This window comes from Ranitomeya variabilis, chromosome 1 (assembly GCF_051348905.1).
Source record: "Ranitomeya variabilis isolate aRanVar5 chromosome 1, aRanVar5.hap1, whole genome shotgun sequence".
NCBI lineage: Eukaryota > Metazoa > Chordata > Amphibia > Anura > Dendrobatidae > Ranitomeya > Ranitomeya variabilis.
The window spans coordinates 117,123,144-117,141,676 of record NC_135232.1 but is presented as its reverse complement, the minus strand read 5'-3'; the positions used below and the strand labels follow the sequence as shown (position 1 = coordinate 117,141,676).

The 18,533-nt window shown below is 41.4% G+C and overlaps 1 protein-coding gene across 1 annotated transcript in view; it reads right to left on the bottom strand.

Moving 5' to 3' along the window:
• Nucleotides 1-8,535: 8,535 nt before the first annotated feature.
• The window catches only part of FAM151B (family with sequence similarity 151 member B), a 56,210-nt gene continuing 46,212 nt past the window's right edge, over nucleotides 8,536-18,533 (bottom strand). Inside the window, exons 5-6 of the mRNA XM_077288334.1 lie at nucleotides 14,418-14,553; nucleotides 8,536-9,197 (exon numbers count right to left, since the gene is read on the bottom strand). Coding sequence (XP_077144449.1) covers nucleotides 9,032-9,197; nucleotides 14,418-14,553 — 302 coding nt within the window. The 3' untranslated portion in view covers nucleotides 8,536-9,031. The remainder of the gene's footprint in view (nucleotides 9,198-14,417; nucleotides 14,554-18,533) is intronic.

The following is an 18,533-nucleotide window of genomic DNA, read 5'->3' as shown; positions in this document are numbered from 1 at the left end:
AAGAAATGAGAAAGCTCTCCTTAGTGATGGTTGGGAGGAAGGTTATGGGGAAGCGGCACTGGTCTCTTATACGTAGGGGTTGTGCAGTAAAGACTTGTCTTATTTGTGCGATCTTATTTTTGACACATGCAACAAAGTCTTCTGCAGAGATAAGGGAGGTCAGAGAGGGTGGTGGTGAGAGTTAATAGGGTTGAATAACTGGAGTTTTGGGGTAAAGAAGATACTAGTGTTGTTAAGTAGAGCTGTTTAACAGACATGAGGGCTGACTTGTGAAAGTGAAAGTTACTTTTTTAAATGCGGTTAAGTCTTCTTGTGAATGTGTTTTCTTCCTGCGCAGCTCCGCAACCATTGACACTTATCAAATCTTTTCTGTAACATTGTTGTGCCAGGGTTGTCTATTGATTTGCCACCCTGTACCATGCACGGTCAGTTGCTGGACATGGACAGTAGGTGAGGAGGACAGGGATGAGAAAGTTGATGTGGTCAGATAGGGGACGAGGTGAAGTTGTGAGGTTAGATAGGCAGCAGATGCGGGTGAAGATAAGGTGTGATTGTATGTCCGTCTGTTGGCTGCGGATGACCACTGAGCAAGACCAAATGACTAAGAGGAACAGGATTTTTAAGGCTGCAGACTTGCGGGTGTCAGTGGGAGATGTTGAAGTCACCCATGATGATGGTGGGAATGCCAGCAGAAAGAAAATGTAGAAGCCAGGTGGAGAAGCAGTAAAAGGCAGTGGTGGGGGCCCATATATGATGGCCATTTGTAGATTATAGGGAGAGTAGATATGGACAGACTGCACTTCAAAAAAGGGAGGATGAGGGAGGGTAGAGGTGGGATGGGATTGAAGGTGCAATTGCAGGAAAGGAGAAGGCCCTCTCTCCCACCATATCTATTGGCAGGGTGTAAAGTGTTGGTGAATTGAAGGCTACTGACGAAGGAGCAATCTCCGAAACGCACGTCGGGGTGTGCTCCGCACTTGTGACCACAGTACATCAGGTAATCTATCTTTGTGTATTTTAAATCTGCTTATACTGAAACTAATTAGGACAACACTGTGAGGATTACGATATACCCCCCTTTCTAGCCGCAGTGCTTCCCAGATTTGCTGCATTTTTTAAATAAAATTATGCTTATACTATGGAGAATTCTTTTCAACATTAATTATACAATTGCAGTATAATTTATTCATTTGCAGCAACTCTGGGTACACTATTTTGACCATATTACCTTGTACCATCCTGGTCATTGTAACATCCATTTTTATCACAGTATTTTATTGTGGCCAAATCTTCTCTGTCAATCACCTGAGTATTTTATATATTTTTTTCAGTATATATGTTTTATTTATAATTTTTTCAAGAATTTGCACTTTGCACATAGAACTTTTGTGTGTGTGCAGTATATTTTTGTATTATATATTTGTTTTATTTGTTTTTTTTCTACAATGCATAGTTACGGACAAAATCACTAGAATATTTATCACTTTGAAAGCCTTTTTGCCACTGCTGTGATTATTATATATTATAATTTATGATGGAGCATTAGGTGGGCTCTCCTGTGACTTCCTTTTTCTTTTCTGTGTGAAAATGGATATTTAATCCTTTCACAGTATTTGATTACTTTTTGTTATTTGCACCCGATTTTGGTGGTCTTTTATACATTTTTTTTATGTCATAAATGTCATTACAAGTGCGGGCACATCTTGTGTTGATAGCACTACTTACCAATATTAATAAAGGTATTTTAACCTGTATATATATTGTCTGTTTAATTAAAAAAAAAATCTTGTTCAGGTTTTCTTTTGGTTAACACTGTAGCACAGCGCAGAACGTGAAGACGTGTCACGGCCCAGGGGCGACAGCCATGTTTCGGTGAGGCCCAGGAAAGATAGATTGCGAGAGATTCTTAGGAACGGAGGCTGCCGGTTACAATCGGTAAGTTCCAGGGGCCACCGGACGGGTGAGTATATCCATATTTTTTATTTTAATTCTTTATTTTTTACATGAATATGGATCCCAGGGCCTGAAGGAGAGTCTCCTCTCCTCCAGACCCTGGGAACCATACACTGGGAACTTCCGATTCCGATACCACAAAAGTATCGGAACTCGGTATCGGAATTCCGATACCGCAAGTATCGGCCGAAACCCGATAGTTGCGGTATCGGAATGCTCAACACTAATAATGAGGTAAGGTGGGGGGTAAGAGGGAAGGTGAGGTATTTGTTTGGGGAGTGCTGGGTTTTGGGGTTAGAGAAGGAGAGTAAGGATTAGTGGAGCAAAAACTGTAAGGGCATATGAAAGCATGGTGAATGAGTAAGTGTGGGAAGATAAAAAGGTAAGCACAGTTAATAAACAGTAGTATGTTTTACCTTCTGGTATATTTCTATTGGGCACTCAAAGCTGCTCTTGAAAATGGTGCATGCAGAGACCACGGTCAGGGTCCTGTTGCTTTAAATTTATACATGTTATACACCTTTAATTGCACATGAACGATACCAGGTGACAATGGTAGGGAGGAGCAGGGAGACAGGTCATGCAATTAAGAAATGGGATTAATAAACAGATGGGAGATAATAAGAAAAGTATGCTAGGTGCTATCACAGGTTTCCTCCTACTCCGGCACTGATTAGAAGCACTTCACCTTCATATTAAATGGTGTAAATATATTTTGGCAGTGCAGGGGTTAATCTGTTAAGTTGAGAGCTACTGGCTCTCAGCTGTGCACTGTTTGCCACTCCCATCTCCTATACACTGGGTCCTGGCTAGCACTCATTGTCAGAGTAGCTTTTGCTGCATAGCTGGAGGTTGTTGGTGGATATTTGAGGTGTTTGGTGGATTTATCTGTGACTGTTGATCGGTTTTGAGTGTGTGATAATTCTCTTTCTTCTCCTACTTTGGTTTAACCCCATCTTCCATTCTACGATACATCCCTCTGTTTATATGTGCGTGTATATTTGCATGTTTGGTATTTTTCGTTACCCCTGTTCAGATTACCTTGTTTGTCTGGTACACTACTACTCTCCTCTTCCCTTGGTGAGGGAAGGGTACAGCTGGAGGGCAGATTCCGGAGCTAAGGCAAGGTACGTGGCCCCGGTATCTGCACCATCAGAAGTAATCTGGGGAACAGTGTGAGCTTGGATACGTTATAGACAGGAAAAGAATACAGGTATATAGCAGGGAAGGGAAGCATGAACTTACCAGAAATAGATATATAAACAGTAGGTGTGAATTAGTATCAATGGGTGTCAGGCATATTCTGTTTGGGAAGCCTGAACTTACCAGACATACAAAGTTAAACAAAGGTGTAAATTAGGAGTGAGTTATTTTAGTTATTTTAAGGAAAGATAAGGATCCTATTAAATTGGATTTTATTGTGTTGTTCTATTTCTTTGATTAACACTCATATTAAAGGGGTTGTCCACTACTCGGACAACTCCTTCTAAATCATGTTTCCCCCTTAAAATAATAACAGCTATACTCATTCTGGTGCAGGCGCCATTCCATGAGTGTCGGCAATGGCTCTCACATGGCTCTTGTGACATTATGTCATGCGAGTCCTGGAGCCAATCAGCCGCCGCTTCACTGTCAACTATACGGAGAAAGTCAGAGCTGTGTCTGCCTTGACTTCCTCCTGATGTCTGATTTGTCTAAAGGAGTGGAGAGTGAAGCGTCCGCTGACCATCTGCATGACTCGCGTGACATAATGTCACGAGAGCCCTGAAAGAGGTGCCTGCACTGGAGGGGGGTATAGCTCTTATTATTTTATAAGGTGGGGAACCTAGCGATTGAGAAGGGGTCGTTTGAGTAGTGGACAACTCCTTAACATTTTTGACAAAAATCTTGATTTCAAGGTTTAAAACGTTTTTGAATCTATTATACAACCGGACTAATGTGTATTTATTCCTGGGAGAGACATCTCATAATATTAGACATTTTTAACTAGACTTCTAGTTGATGCCTTACAATCCTGGGGAAAGGACAATTCTATTATTATATTATCATTTGATACAGTAGAGTAATTCAATTGAAAAGAAGTTTCGAGCTTGAATTTATTTAGTGTATTAAATTGTTATATTATTGTCGAGCTCCTTCAGTTTATATAAATAGCTTAGTTTATTCATCTTTTTTAGTAACACGGGGACCCCGGTCAGCCCCTTTGTTGTTTAAAATAATTCAGGAGCCTTACCGTATATACTCGAGTATGAGCCAAGATTTTCAGCCTATTTTTTAAGGCTGAAAGTGCCCCTCTCGGCTTATACTCGAGTCACCCCCACCGGTCTGTCTCCCCTCTCCCTCGGTCCATCTCTCTTCCCCGGGGGTGTTTTACCCCCTCCTTCACAGGAACAGCGCGATCCTGGCATGTATTGAGTCCCAGAGGTAGCGGCGTGTCGGTAACCTATGAAGCAAGCCGTAGCGTATGGAGCAGCAGTCGTGGAGGCAAGCGGTAGCTGTACGGCAGGTGGCGGTTGCTGGCGGCCTGTATTTTCAGTGCCGCATGCTTCACTTTCGGTGACGTCACGAATATTCATAAGCCATAATGAGCGGGACAGAAAATGAAGTGTGCGCAGGGAAAAAACAACCTCCACCTGCCGTATGGCTACCGCTTGCCTCCACGACTGCTACTGCTGCTCCATACGTTACCGGCACACCGCTACCTCCGGGACTCCATACATGATAGGATGGCGCCGCTCCACCACCGTTGCTGCTGTGTAGAAGTGGGTAAGAAACAGCCCTGTGGGAGACTCGTGGACTGATGGGGAGGGGGGAGACTCGTGGGGAGACTCGCAGACCCAGTAGCTGCTGCATCTCCCCCCTCAGCGTATACTCGAGTCAATAAGTTTTCCCAGTTTTTTATGTAAAATTAGGTACCTCGGCTTATACTCGGGTCGGCTTATACTCGAGTATATACTGTAATCCTCTTTTCTGAGACAGGAAGTCGAGGTGCAGGGAATTCTCTTTGGTGAGGTTAAAAAAAAAGATATCGCTTTATGCTGATGATTCTGATTGCGCTACTTAAGATGTGTTAGGATTCCAAGGAGATATTTTAAGATCTTTGATTTCAGATTTAGAGAAATGGCCTGGAGGAAAAGACATCTGAGACTAAAATTAATCTATTTGCTTTTCCCAGTGGATTCTTGATGCCTAATCTATTTGCTTATTTCACTAATGATCATCTTAAATGTTATTTTATGTGAAATCTGCTGTTAGGAAATACATATAACTTCTTGGTTATAAGGGACGGATATACAATATACAGTGGCATGAAAAAAGTGTTTGCCCCCATCCTAATTTCCTATTCTTTTGCAGGTTTGTCACACTTAAATGTTTCAGATCACCAAACAAATTTAAATATGAGACAAAGATAACACAAGTAAACACAAAATGCAGCTTTTAAATGTAGGTCTTTATTAATAAGGAAAAAAGAAATCCAAACCTACAGGGCCCGGTGTGATAAAGTGTTTGCCCTTACCCCACTCTTTAAGAAATAAATTAACTTTGGTTTATCACATCTTTGGAAGACTGAGTTCAAATTCCATAGCACACACAGGCCTGATAACTGCCACACCTGCTCTCAATCAAGAAATCACTTAAATAGGACCTGCCTAACAAAGTGAAGTAGACAGACCAAAAGATCATCAAAAGCTACACATCATGCCACGATCCAAATAAATTCTAGAACAAATGGGAAACCAAGTAATTGAGATCTATCAGTCTGGATAGATGGAGATGCGAACTCTGCTTCAGGAAAATGGCCGCCGCAATCCCCATCTGTGCACGCGCGGCATCCCGTGGCCATTTTCCTGAAGCCCCGGGCAGCAGAGCGCTCCAACTGCGCACGCGCGGCCACAGGAAGATGGCCGTCCCACCGATCACCAGGGATATAGCGCAGAGTGCGCTGTTTTTCATCACCTGCGCAGTCGCAAACCACTACGCCACCAACGGAAACCTAAGCAAGATCTGGGGGAAGAAACAGCTTTGTCACCACGCCCCTATGACCAGACCAGCATGATTGACAAGCGAAAACGGCGACTTTGGTAAGTAATTTCGGCAGCTTAGGTGGGGAATCAGGGTAGAAAAAAAATCACTTTTGTAAAGCACAGCTCATGCCCTATGTAGCGGTATTTTTACCTCCGAGTGAAAAACCGGGGTGACAGGTTCCCTTTAAGAGCATTCTAAATTGAATTGAGAAATCTCATTTTATGCTCCTCATAGAATTTCTCAATTCTAAATTTTCCACAGAAAGTATTGTAGTCTTTGAAAATTAAAGAAATTCTTTCCAAATAGGAGTTCAAATTTGGTCATAATAGAGCTGATCGACATTTATTCTAGGATTGTACTGATATTACGCTATTTTGGTCGCAAAGAGTCTTGTTTATTACCAGACTATCCAGCATGGATATTTCTTTTAATCCTATTGCCTACATGTCAGAAAATATGTCTATCATGTCCAGAGACAAATTCATCAGATTGGCTGTGTCTAGTTTATTTTGTCTTAGAACTTATACACTGCTCAAAAAAATAAAAGGGAACACTTAAACAACAGAATATAACTCCAAGTAAATCAAACTTCTGTGAAATCAAACTGTCCACTTAGGAAGCAACACTGTTTGACAATCAATTTCACATGCTGTTGTGTAAATGGAATAGACAACAGATGGAAATTATTGGCAATTATCAAGACACACAATAAAGGAGTGGTTCTGCAGGTGGGGACCTCAGACCACATCTCAATACCAATGCTTTCTGGCTGATGTTTTGGTCACTTTTGAATGTTGGTTGTGCTTTCACACTCGTGGTAGCATGAGACGGACTCTACAACCCACACAAGTGGCTCAGGTAGTGCAGCTCATCCAGGATGGCACAGCAATGCGAGCTGTGACAAGAAGGTTTGCTGTGTCTGTCAGCATAGTGTTCAGAGGCTGGAAGCGCTACCAGGAGACAGGCCAGTACACCAGGAGATGTGGAGGGGGCCATAGGAGGGCAACAACCCAGCAGCAGGACCGCTACCTCAGCCTTTGTGCAAGGAGGAACAGGAGGAGCACTGCAAGAGCCCTGCAAAATGACCTCCAGCAGGCTACAAATGTGTATGTGTCTGCACAAATGGTTATAAACCGACTCCATGAGGATGGTCTGAGTGCCCGACGGCCACAGATGGGGGTTGTGCTCACAGCCCAACACCATGCAGGATGATTGGCATTTGCCACAGAACACCAGGATTGGCAAATTCGCTACTGGGGCCCTGTGCTCTTCATAGATGAAAGCAGGTTCACACTGATCACGTGACAAATGTGACAGAGTCTGGAGACGCAGTGGAGAGCGATCTGCTGCCTGCAACATCCTTCAGCATGACCAGTTTGACAGTAGGTCAGTAATGGTGTGGGGTGGCATTTCTTTGGAGGGCCACACAGCTCGCCAGAGCTAGCCTGACTGCCATTAGGTACCGAGATGAGGTCCTCAGACCCCTTGTGAGACCATATACTGGTGCGGTTGGCCCTGGGTTCCTCCTAATGCAGGACAATGCCAGACCTTATGTGGCAGAATGTGTCAGCAGTTCCTGCAAGATGAAGGCATTGAAGCTATGGACTGGCCCGCCCGTTCCTGATTTAACACATCTGGGACATCATGTATTGCACCATCCACCATCACGTTGCACCACAGATAGTCCAGGAGTTGGCGGATGCTTTAGTCCAGGTCTGGGAGGAGATCCCTCAGGAGACCATCCGCCGCCTTATCAGGAGCATGCCCAGGCATTGTAGGGAGCTCATACAGGCACATGGAGGCCACACACACACTACTGAGCATCATTTCCTTGTCTTGAGCCATTTCCACTGAAGTTGGGTCAGCCTGTAACTTCATTTTCCACTTTGATTTTGAGCATCATTCCAACTACAGACCTCTGTGGGATATTAGTTGTGATTTACATTGATAAGTTTTAGGTTTTATTGTTCTCAACACATTCCACTATGTAATGAATAAAGATTTACAACTGGAATATTTAATTCAGTGATATCTAGGGTGTGGGATTTTAGTGTTCCCTTTATTTTTTTGAGCAGTGTAAACACCACTGGATTAGTAATGAGTCTTCTTCTACAAGTATACGACTTAAATATACTAGCCATCGGATCTGACTTGATAAGATGGCATATGTTAAACAAAGCTTACAATGTATATTCCCAATGATAGTAAATAATCTGATTCTGAATTTTTCAGAAGGTTTTTTTTTCCAATGACAGAGGTTGAGGGATTGAGTGGAGCTGTTTATTCCTATCAGTCATAGGTAACAGGGCAGGAAGAAGGCGGACGTAGGCCGCATAGGACAAGTCAGCTGTAGAATTTCAAAGTAAAACATACATAGGCAGCAAGAATCTGATGACAGGTTCCCTTTAAACCCATTGTCGCCAAAATCAGTCTTACTTTATTTGTTATTCCCATTATAAATATTCAGTCAACATGCTTTTCTGAGGACTTTTTTTTTTTACATCATATATTTTGAAAAACTTTCAGTGGAATGGGAAAAAAAACAATTTCAGCCACAACTGTTTGGATTTTGTTTTTGAAGTTATTCTGTAGGTCAGTACAATTACAGCAATACCAAATTTACATAATTAGTTTTTGTTAAGTTTTACTACATTTATAAAATAAAGAACCCAAAATTTGTTACGTGTAGCTGTAACTTTTATTAGGGAGGTGAAATGAAAAATGTGATCAATCTACATGTATCCCGAAATGCAGAGTGCAAAAGAAAGGAATGTAAAATTATCTCAAAATGAAGGTTTGTGAAGAAGGCCATTGAAAGGCCCAGGAGAGAGTAGCATGGAGGCACCCCCGGAGCTCCTGTAAGAAACAGATGTACAGATACTTATTGTAATGGAGAATATGTATAGCGCCATGTTCCCTGCAGCGCTGCATTCTGAGCCAGCGGTTCTCCCAGCTTTAACACCTGAAAGCCAGTTTGGAAACTTTCCCAGTCATCATCTAATTGAGGAGGTTTAATGAAAGAGGCCAACTTTCCATTGTCTGTGTCTTGAAGTCACTTTTCTGCTTGCTGCTTCTGTCTTACAGTTTTCTTTAGTTCACTGTTCTGAGGTTCAAACAAATCATAAAATACCCGATCTTTCCTTGAATGCTCTCGAATGTACAGAAGATCCTCTACCGGGTAAATGTCATCCTTCCCTGACCAGACAGTGAGGCTGTACCTGCAATAAGTCAATGTTATTTATCATCATTTTCAGCTGCTATAAATTTTTATCATTATTATTTTGAATTCTTTTTAATTAGCTCAAGAAGACCCAATTAGAAAGGCATACAATAACACAATTATAAAAAAGTAACTTTGCTATTTAATGACATACACTAAATCATTCATCACAAATAGAAAAAATCTCTTGACGTCCCTAGACCTCTAAGCAAATTTACTTGAACTATAATGTGGGAAGGACTAAATGTATAAATGTACCTGATATTAGGATACATTGGGTAGGATTTAAAAATTGTGAATATGCAAATTGGTGCCTCACGTAAAATGATTATTTTCTCTCTAAATCTAATACCAGTGCTATGTTATGGTTATTAAACTTTATTTTTATGTTCTCTATTTAGGTGTTATTTTATACAGGGGTTTTTCAAGTTACGGTACATAGAGAAGCCAATGGGAAGAATGACAAAACCAGAACAGTGCGAGTTAAAAAAATTAAATAATTGTGGCCCAAACCAAAATGCATTGTACCGTATTTGGTTTCTATTTTTGACCATTTATCTTTTACTTTAGGCTCTTATATAACATCTGGCCAAAGTATTTTTGGTTTTAAGTAGTACATATCACCAATCTGTAAATATATATAATTTGGCCTGCACTCTAAATTTAGATCGGGGTGCTGGTGAGACAGACCGTAAGGTCTAGTATCAGTATTATTGAAATCCACCGCACTCCCTGTGTGGAATATCTTAGAAACAAAAGGATTTTTTGAAACTTGCTAATTTATTCAAGTGGAAAACAGAAATCAATCCCCTATCCACTAAGGGTATTAAGCCTACATGTCCACCAGCAAGACGCAGATGCGCCGCTGTTACCCCTCTACAAGGCTTTATCCAGAACTGGCAAATCCATTAAACTACATACAACTTACCAGCAATTTAAGGCTGATACATTGGCACCTGCAAATAAGGTTGTCTCCAGTGACATACCAACTTTCTATTTAAATCGCATATGCAAACAGCAGCAAGATGCTGATACACGGCTGCTATTCCTCAACAAGTGCGACTTTAGAGTAAGACCCGGGAGGGTCGAAACGTCAAATCACACTGAGACGCTTGTACGATTGTTTAATAAGTGCCTACTATGTGATCTGTCACATTTGTATGATTTCTGTTTTCCACTTGATTTAATTAGCAAGTTTCAAAAAATCCTTTTGTTTCTAAGATATTCCACACAGGGAGTGCGGTGTATTTCAATAATACTATCACCAATCTGTGACTTTAATTAAAAAAAAAGGCAGTCTCAGACTTGTGATTTTTCTAAACATAAGTTTTTGCAAACAATGTTCATAAGTAACCCTAATGCCCCCAAAAGGGCCCTGACATTCTAACAAAAGTTGAGTCTGAATTTCCAGAATGTGGGATCCCAAACACTCTGGGTCGCTCTTGCAGTGAAAGAGAGATGGCGGAATCTTGCATTTTGCGCTAATTCGGTGCTACTACAAACTTTACTAAGAAGTTACAGAACAGCACCATCATTAGCGCAGTTACCATTCATTAACATGTTATAAAAGTAGGCTGCAGGATTGGATTAGTGCAAGTAGCAAGACCTCACTGCAAGGAAGGACCATGAAGGGTTATGGGATCCCACTCCGAACGCCAGGACCCCACAACGGAAAACAAGTGTAGGCTCGACTTTTGATAGAAAATCAGGTCCTTTTGCAGGGCTTTAGGGTTAGATATGAGCACTTTTGACAATAACTTATATTTCGGAAAGTTACTAGTCTGAGGCTGCCCACTCTTATTAAATAAAAAGGTACTCTGTAACGCTGTTGTTATGCTGGCCTTACACAATTACAAAGAGAAACAGAAAATTGTTCACAGCAGTTGAATACAAACGTTATAATCATGATAAAATTGAAGAAGAATTTGCTCACATATGATTGGCACAAAAGGCAATCGGAGGAATTTATCTTGTCAGCTTGATAAATTTAGCGAATCATTAGATATAACACTTTATTCTAAAGCTTTTTTTTTTTTTTACTACTGTTTACTCCACCCCATCCTGGAGTGAGAAGGGAAACTTTTTTGTGTGTCAAGAGTTGTCTTAATTCTGGCTAACCACACTCTTTTGTTCACCCGCATTTTAAAAGTGGCAAAGACAGCATTAAATAAGAAAAGAAATAAATGAGTGTACACAACAAAAAAGAAATGTGATTGTGTTGCAATGGATGAAATCCACAGTGAAAACCTGCAGAAAGAATTGACACACAGATTTATAAATCCGCAGCGCAGGTCTGTTTCGGCACAGAAATGATCCAAAGCGAGTGGTAAATCACATTGGCTTTGCGCCTACTGTTATCTGCTGCAGATTTTTTCAGTCTTCAGATTCGGTGTAGATGCAGAGAACATGAGACGAACTAGAGGGAGTGGAGTTGGGTCTTCCACATGCACAAATGTCTACTCTGCCTGTCAAACTATAGAACCTGTGTCTCTGCCCCAGCCAAAGCATGGTTGCCATGCTTCATTTTAGTGTATAATGTTTCTGCTCTTTTCTTTTGTGCCATTGGATTTCTGCAATCTGTTAACGTCAGATGTCATCCTCTGTAATTTAGCATTTTCAATTTTTTAGGGGTCAAACTAAAAACTATATATATATCAAACTGAAGTGATTTGGAAAAAAAATACCATGTTTAGGAATCATTTGATAAAATAGCATCATAGTAAAATAAAATACACCGCAAATATAAAATTTGCTTGGAGCTAAAATACCTCAAACTGAATGACTGTACAGGATCTGCAAAGTGACTAAAACAAATAACTCATTCATTAATGGGGTTCTCCAGATTTAGAAAAACATGGTTTTCTCCATATGTTGTGTGCAGTACAGTGACCCAACCTTATTTACTTCAATGAAGCTGAGCTGCACTACAAAACCAGTGTACAAGTGTGGTGCCATTTTTGCTTAAAAAAAAAACAAAAAGCCAAGTTTATCTAATCCTGGACAACCCCTTTCAATCAAATGGTGGATACCATCTTGACCCATATTTAGTCAAATCAAATTTAGTATATGGATGGTCAACAGAATGACTGGAACCCACAGAAATATGATCGGGGTCTCGTGATACTACATTAAATTTAGACAACTCTAAAATAATTTCAGACGTCCAAGATTGGTGAAGCCATGTAGCAAAAAAAATAAATAAAGTTTAATTTTCAGTGATCCCAACTTATGGAAAAACTTAGGTAGTCTGCAACCTACATGAGTACATTAGAAGTTTATTGCTTCGTGCTATAAACTGAGGCTCTATTTCTTCAGATTGGCTGCTGTGTATAATCACAAGCCCACCTCAAGCAAACAGTGCATGGAACTGGGCTATAGCTTGTGTGCAGTGGGCTTTTCTATTCTTTCTCATTTTCAACCAATGCAAAAGATAAAACTCTAAAATACAAACCATGAGCCAAAAAATACTGAAAATACTATATAACACACTGAAGGGCTATTGTATGAAAGCCAGGAAAGAAACGGAAGAAAGTGCTGTGATTTATCTCTTCTAAGGGTACCGTCACACAGTGCCATTTTCATCGCTACGACGGTACGATTCGTGATGTTCTAGCGATATCGTTACGATATCGCAGTGTCTGACACGCAGCAGCGATCAGGGACCCTGCTGAGAATCGTACGTCGTAGCAGATCGTTTGGAACTTTCTTTCGTCGCTTGATCACCCGCTGACATCGCTGGATCGTTGTGTGTGACAGCGATCCAGCGATGTGTTCGCTTGTAACCAGGGTAAACATCGGGTAACTAAGCGCAGGGCCGCGCTTAGTAACCCGATGTTTACCCTGGTTACCAGCGTAAACGTAAAAAAAACAAACAGTACATACTCACATTCCGGTGTCTGTCCTCCGGCGTCTCAGCTTCTCTGCACTGTGAGCGCCTGCCGGCCGGAAAGCGAGCACAGCGGTGACGTCTGACGTCACCGCTGTGCTTTCCGGCTCTGCTGCTTACACAGTGCAGAGAAGCAGAACGCCGGGGGACAGACACCGGAATGTAAGTATGTACTGTTTGTTTTTTTTACGTTTACGCTGGTAACCAGGGTAAACATCGGGTTACTAAGCGCGGCCCTGCACTTAGTAACCCGATGTTTACCCTGGTTACCCGGGGACTTCGGCATCGCTCCAGCGCCGTGACCGCAGTCTACGACGCTGGAGCGATAATCATACGACGCTGCGACGTCACGGATCGTGCCGTCGTAGCGATGAAAATGGCACTGTGTGAAGGTACCCTAAGGGTCTGTGTGTTTACACCTGATGAATGGTAGTCGTTTAATACTGTTTACACAGGCACACTGATCTTCAGCTGTGCACAGAACAATCAGTAATAGATCGCTCATGGCGCACAGGCTAACATTGTTCTCGGCAGCACAGGTCCCATTTACACAGAACAATGTGCTGTTGAAAGAACATTTATTTCATACAAAGAACGAATGTTTTGCCCATTCGTTGGGAGCTTGGACCTTTAGAAAGATTGAGGTCACTCAGAGGGTGAAATTAGAGCCTAAGCTCATGAGAATATCTACATGTTACAGATTTTAATGTGGATTAATCGCTGTTATGTGGCAAAATCCATGTCGGTTTGCCCACAGCCATGTAGCAAGGGTTTCTTTCTCCAAGGAAAAAAAAATAAAGGTCCATTTTCATCTACCAACAGGTGGCACTATACAACCGCTGATCAGCAATTTGTTTTCTGATTGGCGGCTGTCTGTTTAATAGCCTGTTGGCAATGGGAAACCATACTTCAAAGGCGCACTGAACGATCTGTTATACATTGTTCAGTGCGCATAGGCTACTAGTGTTCTCGCCAGCACAAGTCCTGTTTACACAGGATGATGATCTGCCAAGAACGATGATGCAAATGAAAAGATCATTTCACCCAAAAAACGAGCGTTGTCACATGATTGACAGCCTGAGTACACAGCACAATTATCATGTGGCAATGGCAGAAAATTAAAGAGGCAGTGTAAATGATAAATGCACTGTTAATTTTCTGTCCTTATCTTGTATCTTAAGACACTGGATGGTAAGGCGATTGTTGGCCCACTCCTTAGTACCAAGCACCCAGTGCACATACCCCATATGGCCCTACCGCTAACATATGTACATACTGGATGGACATATGCCGATATGATCATCCTAAGAGTCATTATTTTCATTACTTTACCTGTCTGATGTCTGCAGCAACCACTGCAGCTGAGGCCACGATTGTCGCACTAACACCGCTCGTACTGGGAATGTCACAGGCTGACTCAGACCTTTACAGATCTTTTCCATTTCTCTTACCATCTCCCAGCTGTAGCCTGAAAGACATTTAGTACAAGAAATTACAAATAGTGCCAGTAGCGTCATCCACATTTACACAATGAAATGGAAAGTCATGGCATAATATAGATAAAAGCCATGAGGCTAGTGTGAATACAACCTTACTTAGTCTGAAATACGGTAACTGCCCTAAAGCGACCTTCTGACTTAGGATAAAAATGTAGTTATGACTGTATAATACATAGTTAAAATACAAAATGCTCTCCTTTTCAGTCTTTCTGGTGAGGCTCCTATGCTTTCCAGTTCTATCTTCATTTCTGAAAATGACTGCGACTTTCCTGAACCAGTCTGCACAGTGTACTTTAGTAGTCCGAGACCTCATCCCACCTACGAGATTGTCTCAGGTAACTTCATGCAAACGGAACTGAACTTTTGGTATTCGTGATTTTCATAAAATAATGACAATATCTAAATGAGCTCGGTTCTGCACATCAGGACACAACTCCATATATCACTTAAAATGGAAGTGTACTTTCCCTTCAACAAGCATTGATTAAATCAATAATCTTATCAGAGAAATCAGCTTCCTTCCCCAATAATCAGACACTCCCACCACCCTCCCTGAACTTGTCATTCACTCTGAAAAACAGCTCAAATCCCTTTTAGGCTATGATCACACTCTGTGTTTTTGGTCCATTTTTTTTTCTGCAGACAAAACCTGCTCTTTTGGCAGTAAAAAAGTGGCCTTCAAAAAAAAAGGTTTTGCTGCATTTTTCAGGATCCCAAAGTTCAACTTTGGTTCCACCAAAGAAGCAGGAACAATGCAAGGTGTTAGGCCACCAAGACAGATGTGAAACCATAAAACCATTTTTGGAAAAAAAGAGCAATTTGATCAAATTATTTAGTGGAAAAAGATTTTTATGTCTGAAAAAATAGTGACTATTCTGAACAAAAAAGTTAATGAAAAAATACAGATACAAATAAAACAGTGGGGGAGTTGAATTGGTCAGGCATAGTTTACCTAGGACATTGGCAGAGCACTGACATTGTAGGACACTGTTTATTTTCACACTTTAGATGGCACTTGAGTTGGTCAGGTATTGTTCAATTTCAACTTCTAAAAGAGAAATGGGGGGACCAATATTTGGCTTTTATACGTGTCAGTGTTCCCGGTTTGCTTTATGAACCTCTTGTTGGGATCTTTCCAGGGTGGTGCACTACCGGAGAATGCATAAACTATCCGAGAAAGAGATAAGAAATGGCAGCACTTACTTGATCCTTGAAGGAGAAAAATCCTTTATTTCTTTATACAGTTAACATCATAAAGTGCGGTTGTGCAGGTGGCAGGGGAGTACCCAATTTACTACTGTAACAATTTGTATGCTTAAAACTTAAAAAAATATACAAAAAAGACCTCCAATGGGCAAACTCAAAACCACATTCCATGAAGGCCTGATGTCCTGCAGTGGGAACTCTGCTCCACAGCTAAACAATTTGCAGCTTGTTTTACATTCAACTTACATTCATAGGTCAACTATAGACACCAAATTCTCTTCACAGATAAAAGCAGGTTCACACTGCGCACAAGACAGACGTGAAAATGTCTGGAGCCGTAGTGGTCAATGTTATGCTGCCTGCATCATCATCCAGCATGACTGGCTTGACAGAGGGTCAATGATGGCCTTTGGGGAGGCATATCAAGAGGGTTACACAAACTTCCACATGGACAACCAGTGGTGTCCTGACTGTTGTTCTGTACTGGGATGAAATACTCAAAACTATTAAACTGCTAAACCTTAATCAAGTGCAATACAGTGATGGGCCTCAAGTGGCCAGAGCATGTAGTGAGATCCTGGATAACAAAGCCATTGATGTCATTGACAGGCCTTCACATTTCCCAGACCTGAATACAATGTAGACCCTCTGGGACCTGATGTATCAGTTTATACGACAGCGCCACAGACTGCCTATGAGCTTTCTGATACCCTGGGTCCAGGTTTGGGAGACAATACCACAGGACAGCATCCTTGGCTCATCAGGCGCAGGCCAAGACATTTGGCATGGGTAGTCATACATGCTGTGGAATAACATTATGAGATGCCATGATGAAATTCATGTAATGTTTATCCGCCTGTGATGTGAACTTTATTTCATTTGACTTTCAGGGCAAAATCAAGACAGGTGATTTTTAAATCATTCCCTCTTTGGGGGCTTCCCAGTACAACGTTTGTGATTTGAAATACAGCCCTCAATTGAAGATTTTTGTTTCCACTGACCATCGATATGTCTTTTTGTTTTTACCGAATACCACAATATACACTCAATGGCCACTTTATTAGGTACACCATGCTAGTAACGGGTTGGACCCCTTTTGCCTTCAGAACTGCCTCAATTCTTCGTGGCATAGATTAAACAAGGTGCTGGAAGCATTCCTCAGAGATTTTGGTCCATATTGACATGATGGCATCACACAGTTGCCGCAGATTTGTCGGCTGCACATCCCTGATGCGAATCTCCCGTTCCACCACATCCCAAAGATTTCATGTTGTTTACGCCAAATTCTGACCCTACCATCTGAATGTTGCAGCAGAAATCGAGACTCATCAGACCAAGCAACGTTTTTCCAATCTTCTACTGTCCAATTTCGATGAGCTTGTGCAAATTGTAGCCTCAGTTTCCTGTTCTTAGCTGAAAGGAGTGGTACCCGGTGTGGTCTTCTGCTGCTGTAGCCCATCTGCCTCAAAGTTCGACGCACTGTGCGTTCAGAGATGCTCTTAGGCCTACCTTGGTTGTAACGGGTGGCGATTTGAGTCACTGTTGCCTTTCTATCAGCTCGAACCAGTCTGCCCATTCTCCTCTGACCTCTGGCATCAACAAGGCATTTCCGCCCACAGAACTGCCGCTCACTGGATTTTTTTTCTTTTTCGGACCATTCTCTGTAAACCCTAGAGATGGTTGTGCGTGAAAATCCCAGTAGATCAGCAGTTTCTGAAATACTCAGACCAGCCCTTCTGGCACCAACAACCATGCCACGTTCAAAGGCACTCAAATCACCTTTCTTCCCCATACTGATGCTCGGTTTGAACTGCAGGAGATTGTCTTGACCATGTCTACATGCCTAAATGCACTGAGTTGCCGCCATGTGATTGGCTGATTAGAAATTAAGTGTTAACAAGAAGTTGGACAGGTGTACCTAATAAAGTGGCCAGTGAGTGTATATAAGAAAACATTTCTTCTGTTCATTGTGATCCAATGTTTTATTTAAGTGAGACGAAAATATATTGGCTGTCCTTCATCAGATACAAGCTATATGTTCACAGCGTCATCGTGACCGACAATCTCTACCTGTTCTGCTCTTTTCATCAAGGCCATTCTTTGTCAGGCAGCGGCAGAGACTGGCATTTACGTGTCAGTGAAAAATACATTGACAATGAATATATTCAGCTTTTATCAAAGGAGAAATGAAATTTTAAGAATATAAACGTGATAACGTCACCGAGTGATGGAGCAAACAGGCATTCAGAGTCTGGATCCTTTATGCCACACTTTTCTCAAAGACGTAAGACGTAAACGACCAGAAAGTTTGCACTAGTGATAAAAGAGGATAATAAACCAATACCGTATATGTTATAAGGACAGTAATCATTACTAAGTATTATAGTATGTACATTTATAACCTAAGGCCTAAGACTAAGAAATATGTATCTTCATATGTATCTTCAATAAGTTGTATATCTCTCCTGTTTACACTGTGTTTTTCGTGTCAAGGGGGCCATATTTGATCGGTTTTATTGCCGATTATGTTGGAGCCCACACTTCTATCATTTCGACACCTACATAAATACGCTTGTTGAACATCCCTATTTTACAGCTATTTTAAGCTCTGCTGCTGCTTCATGTTGTTTCTCTGCTCCTCTATATTCCCAGCAATCGAGCGACATGCAACACAAACACGTTCACTTAAGTAGAGGTTGAACCCCAATCAATTATAATGTTTTGTCAACATTATAACATGAGA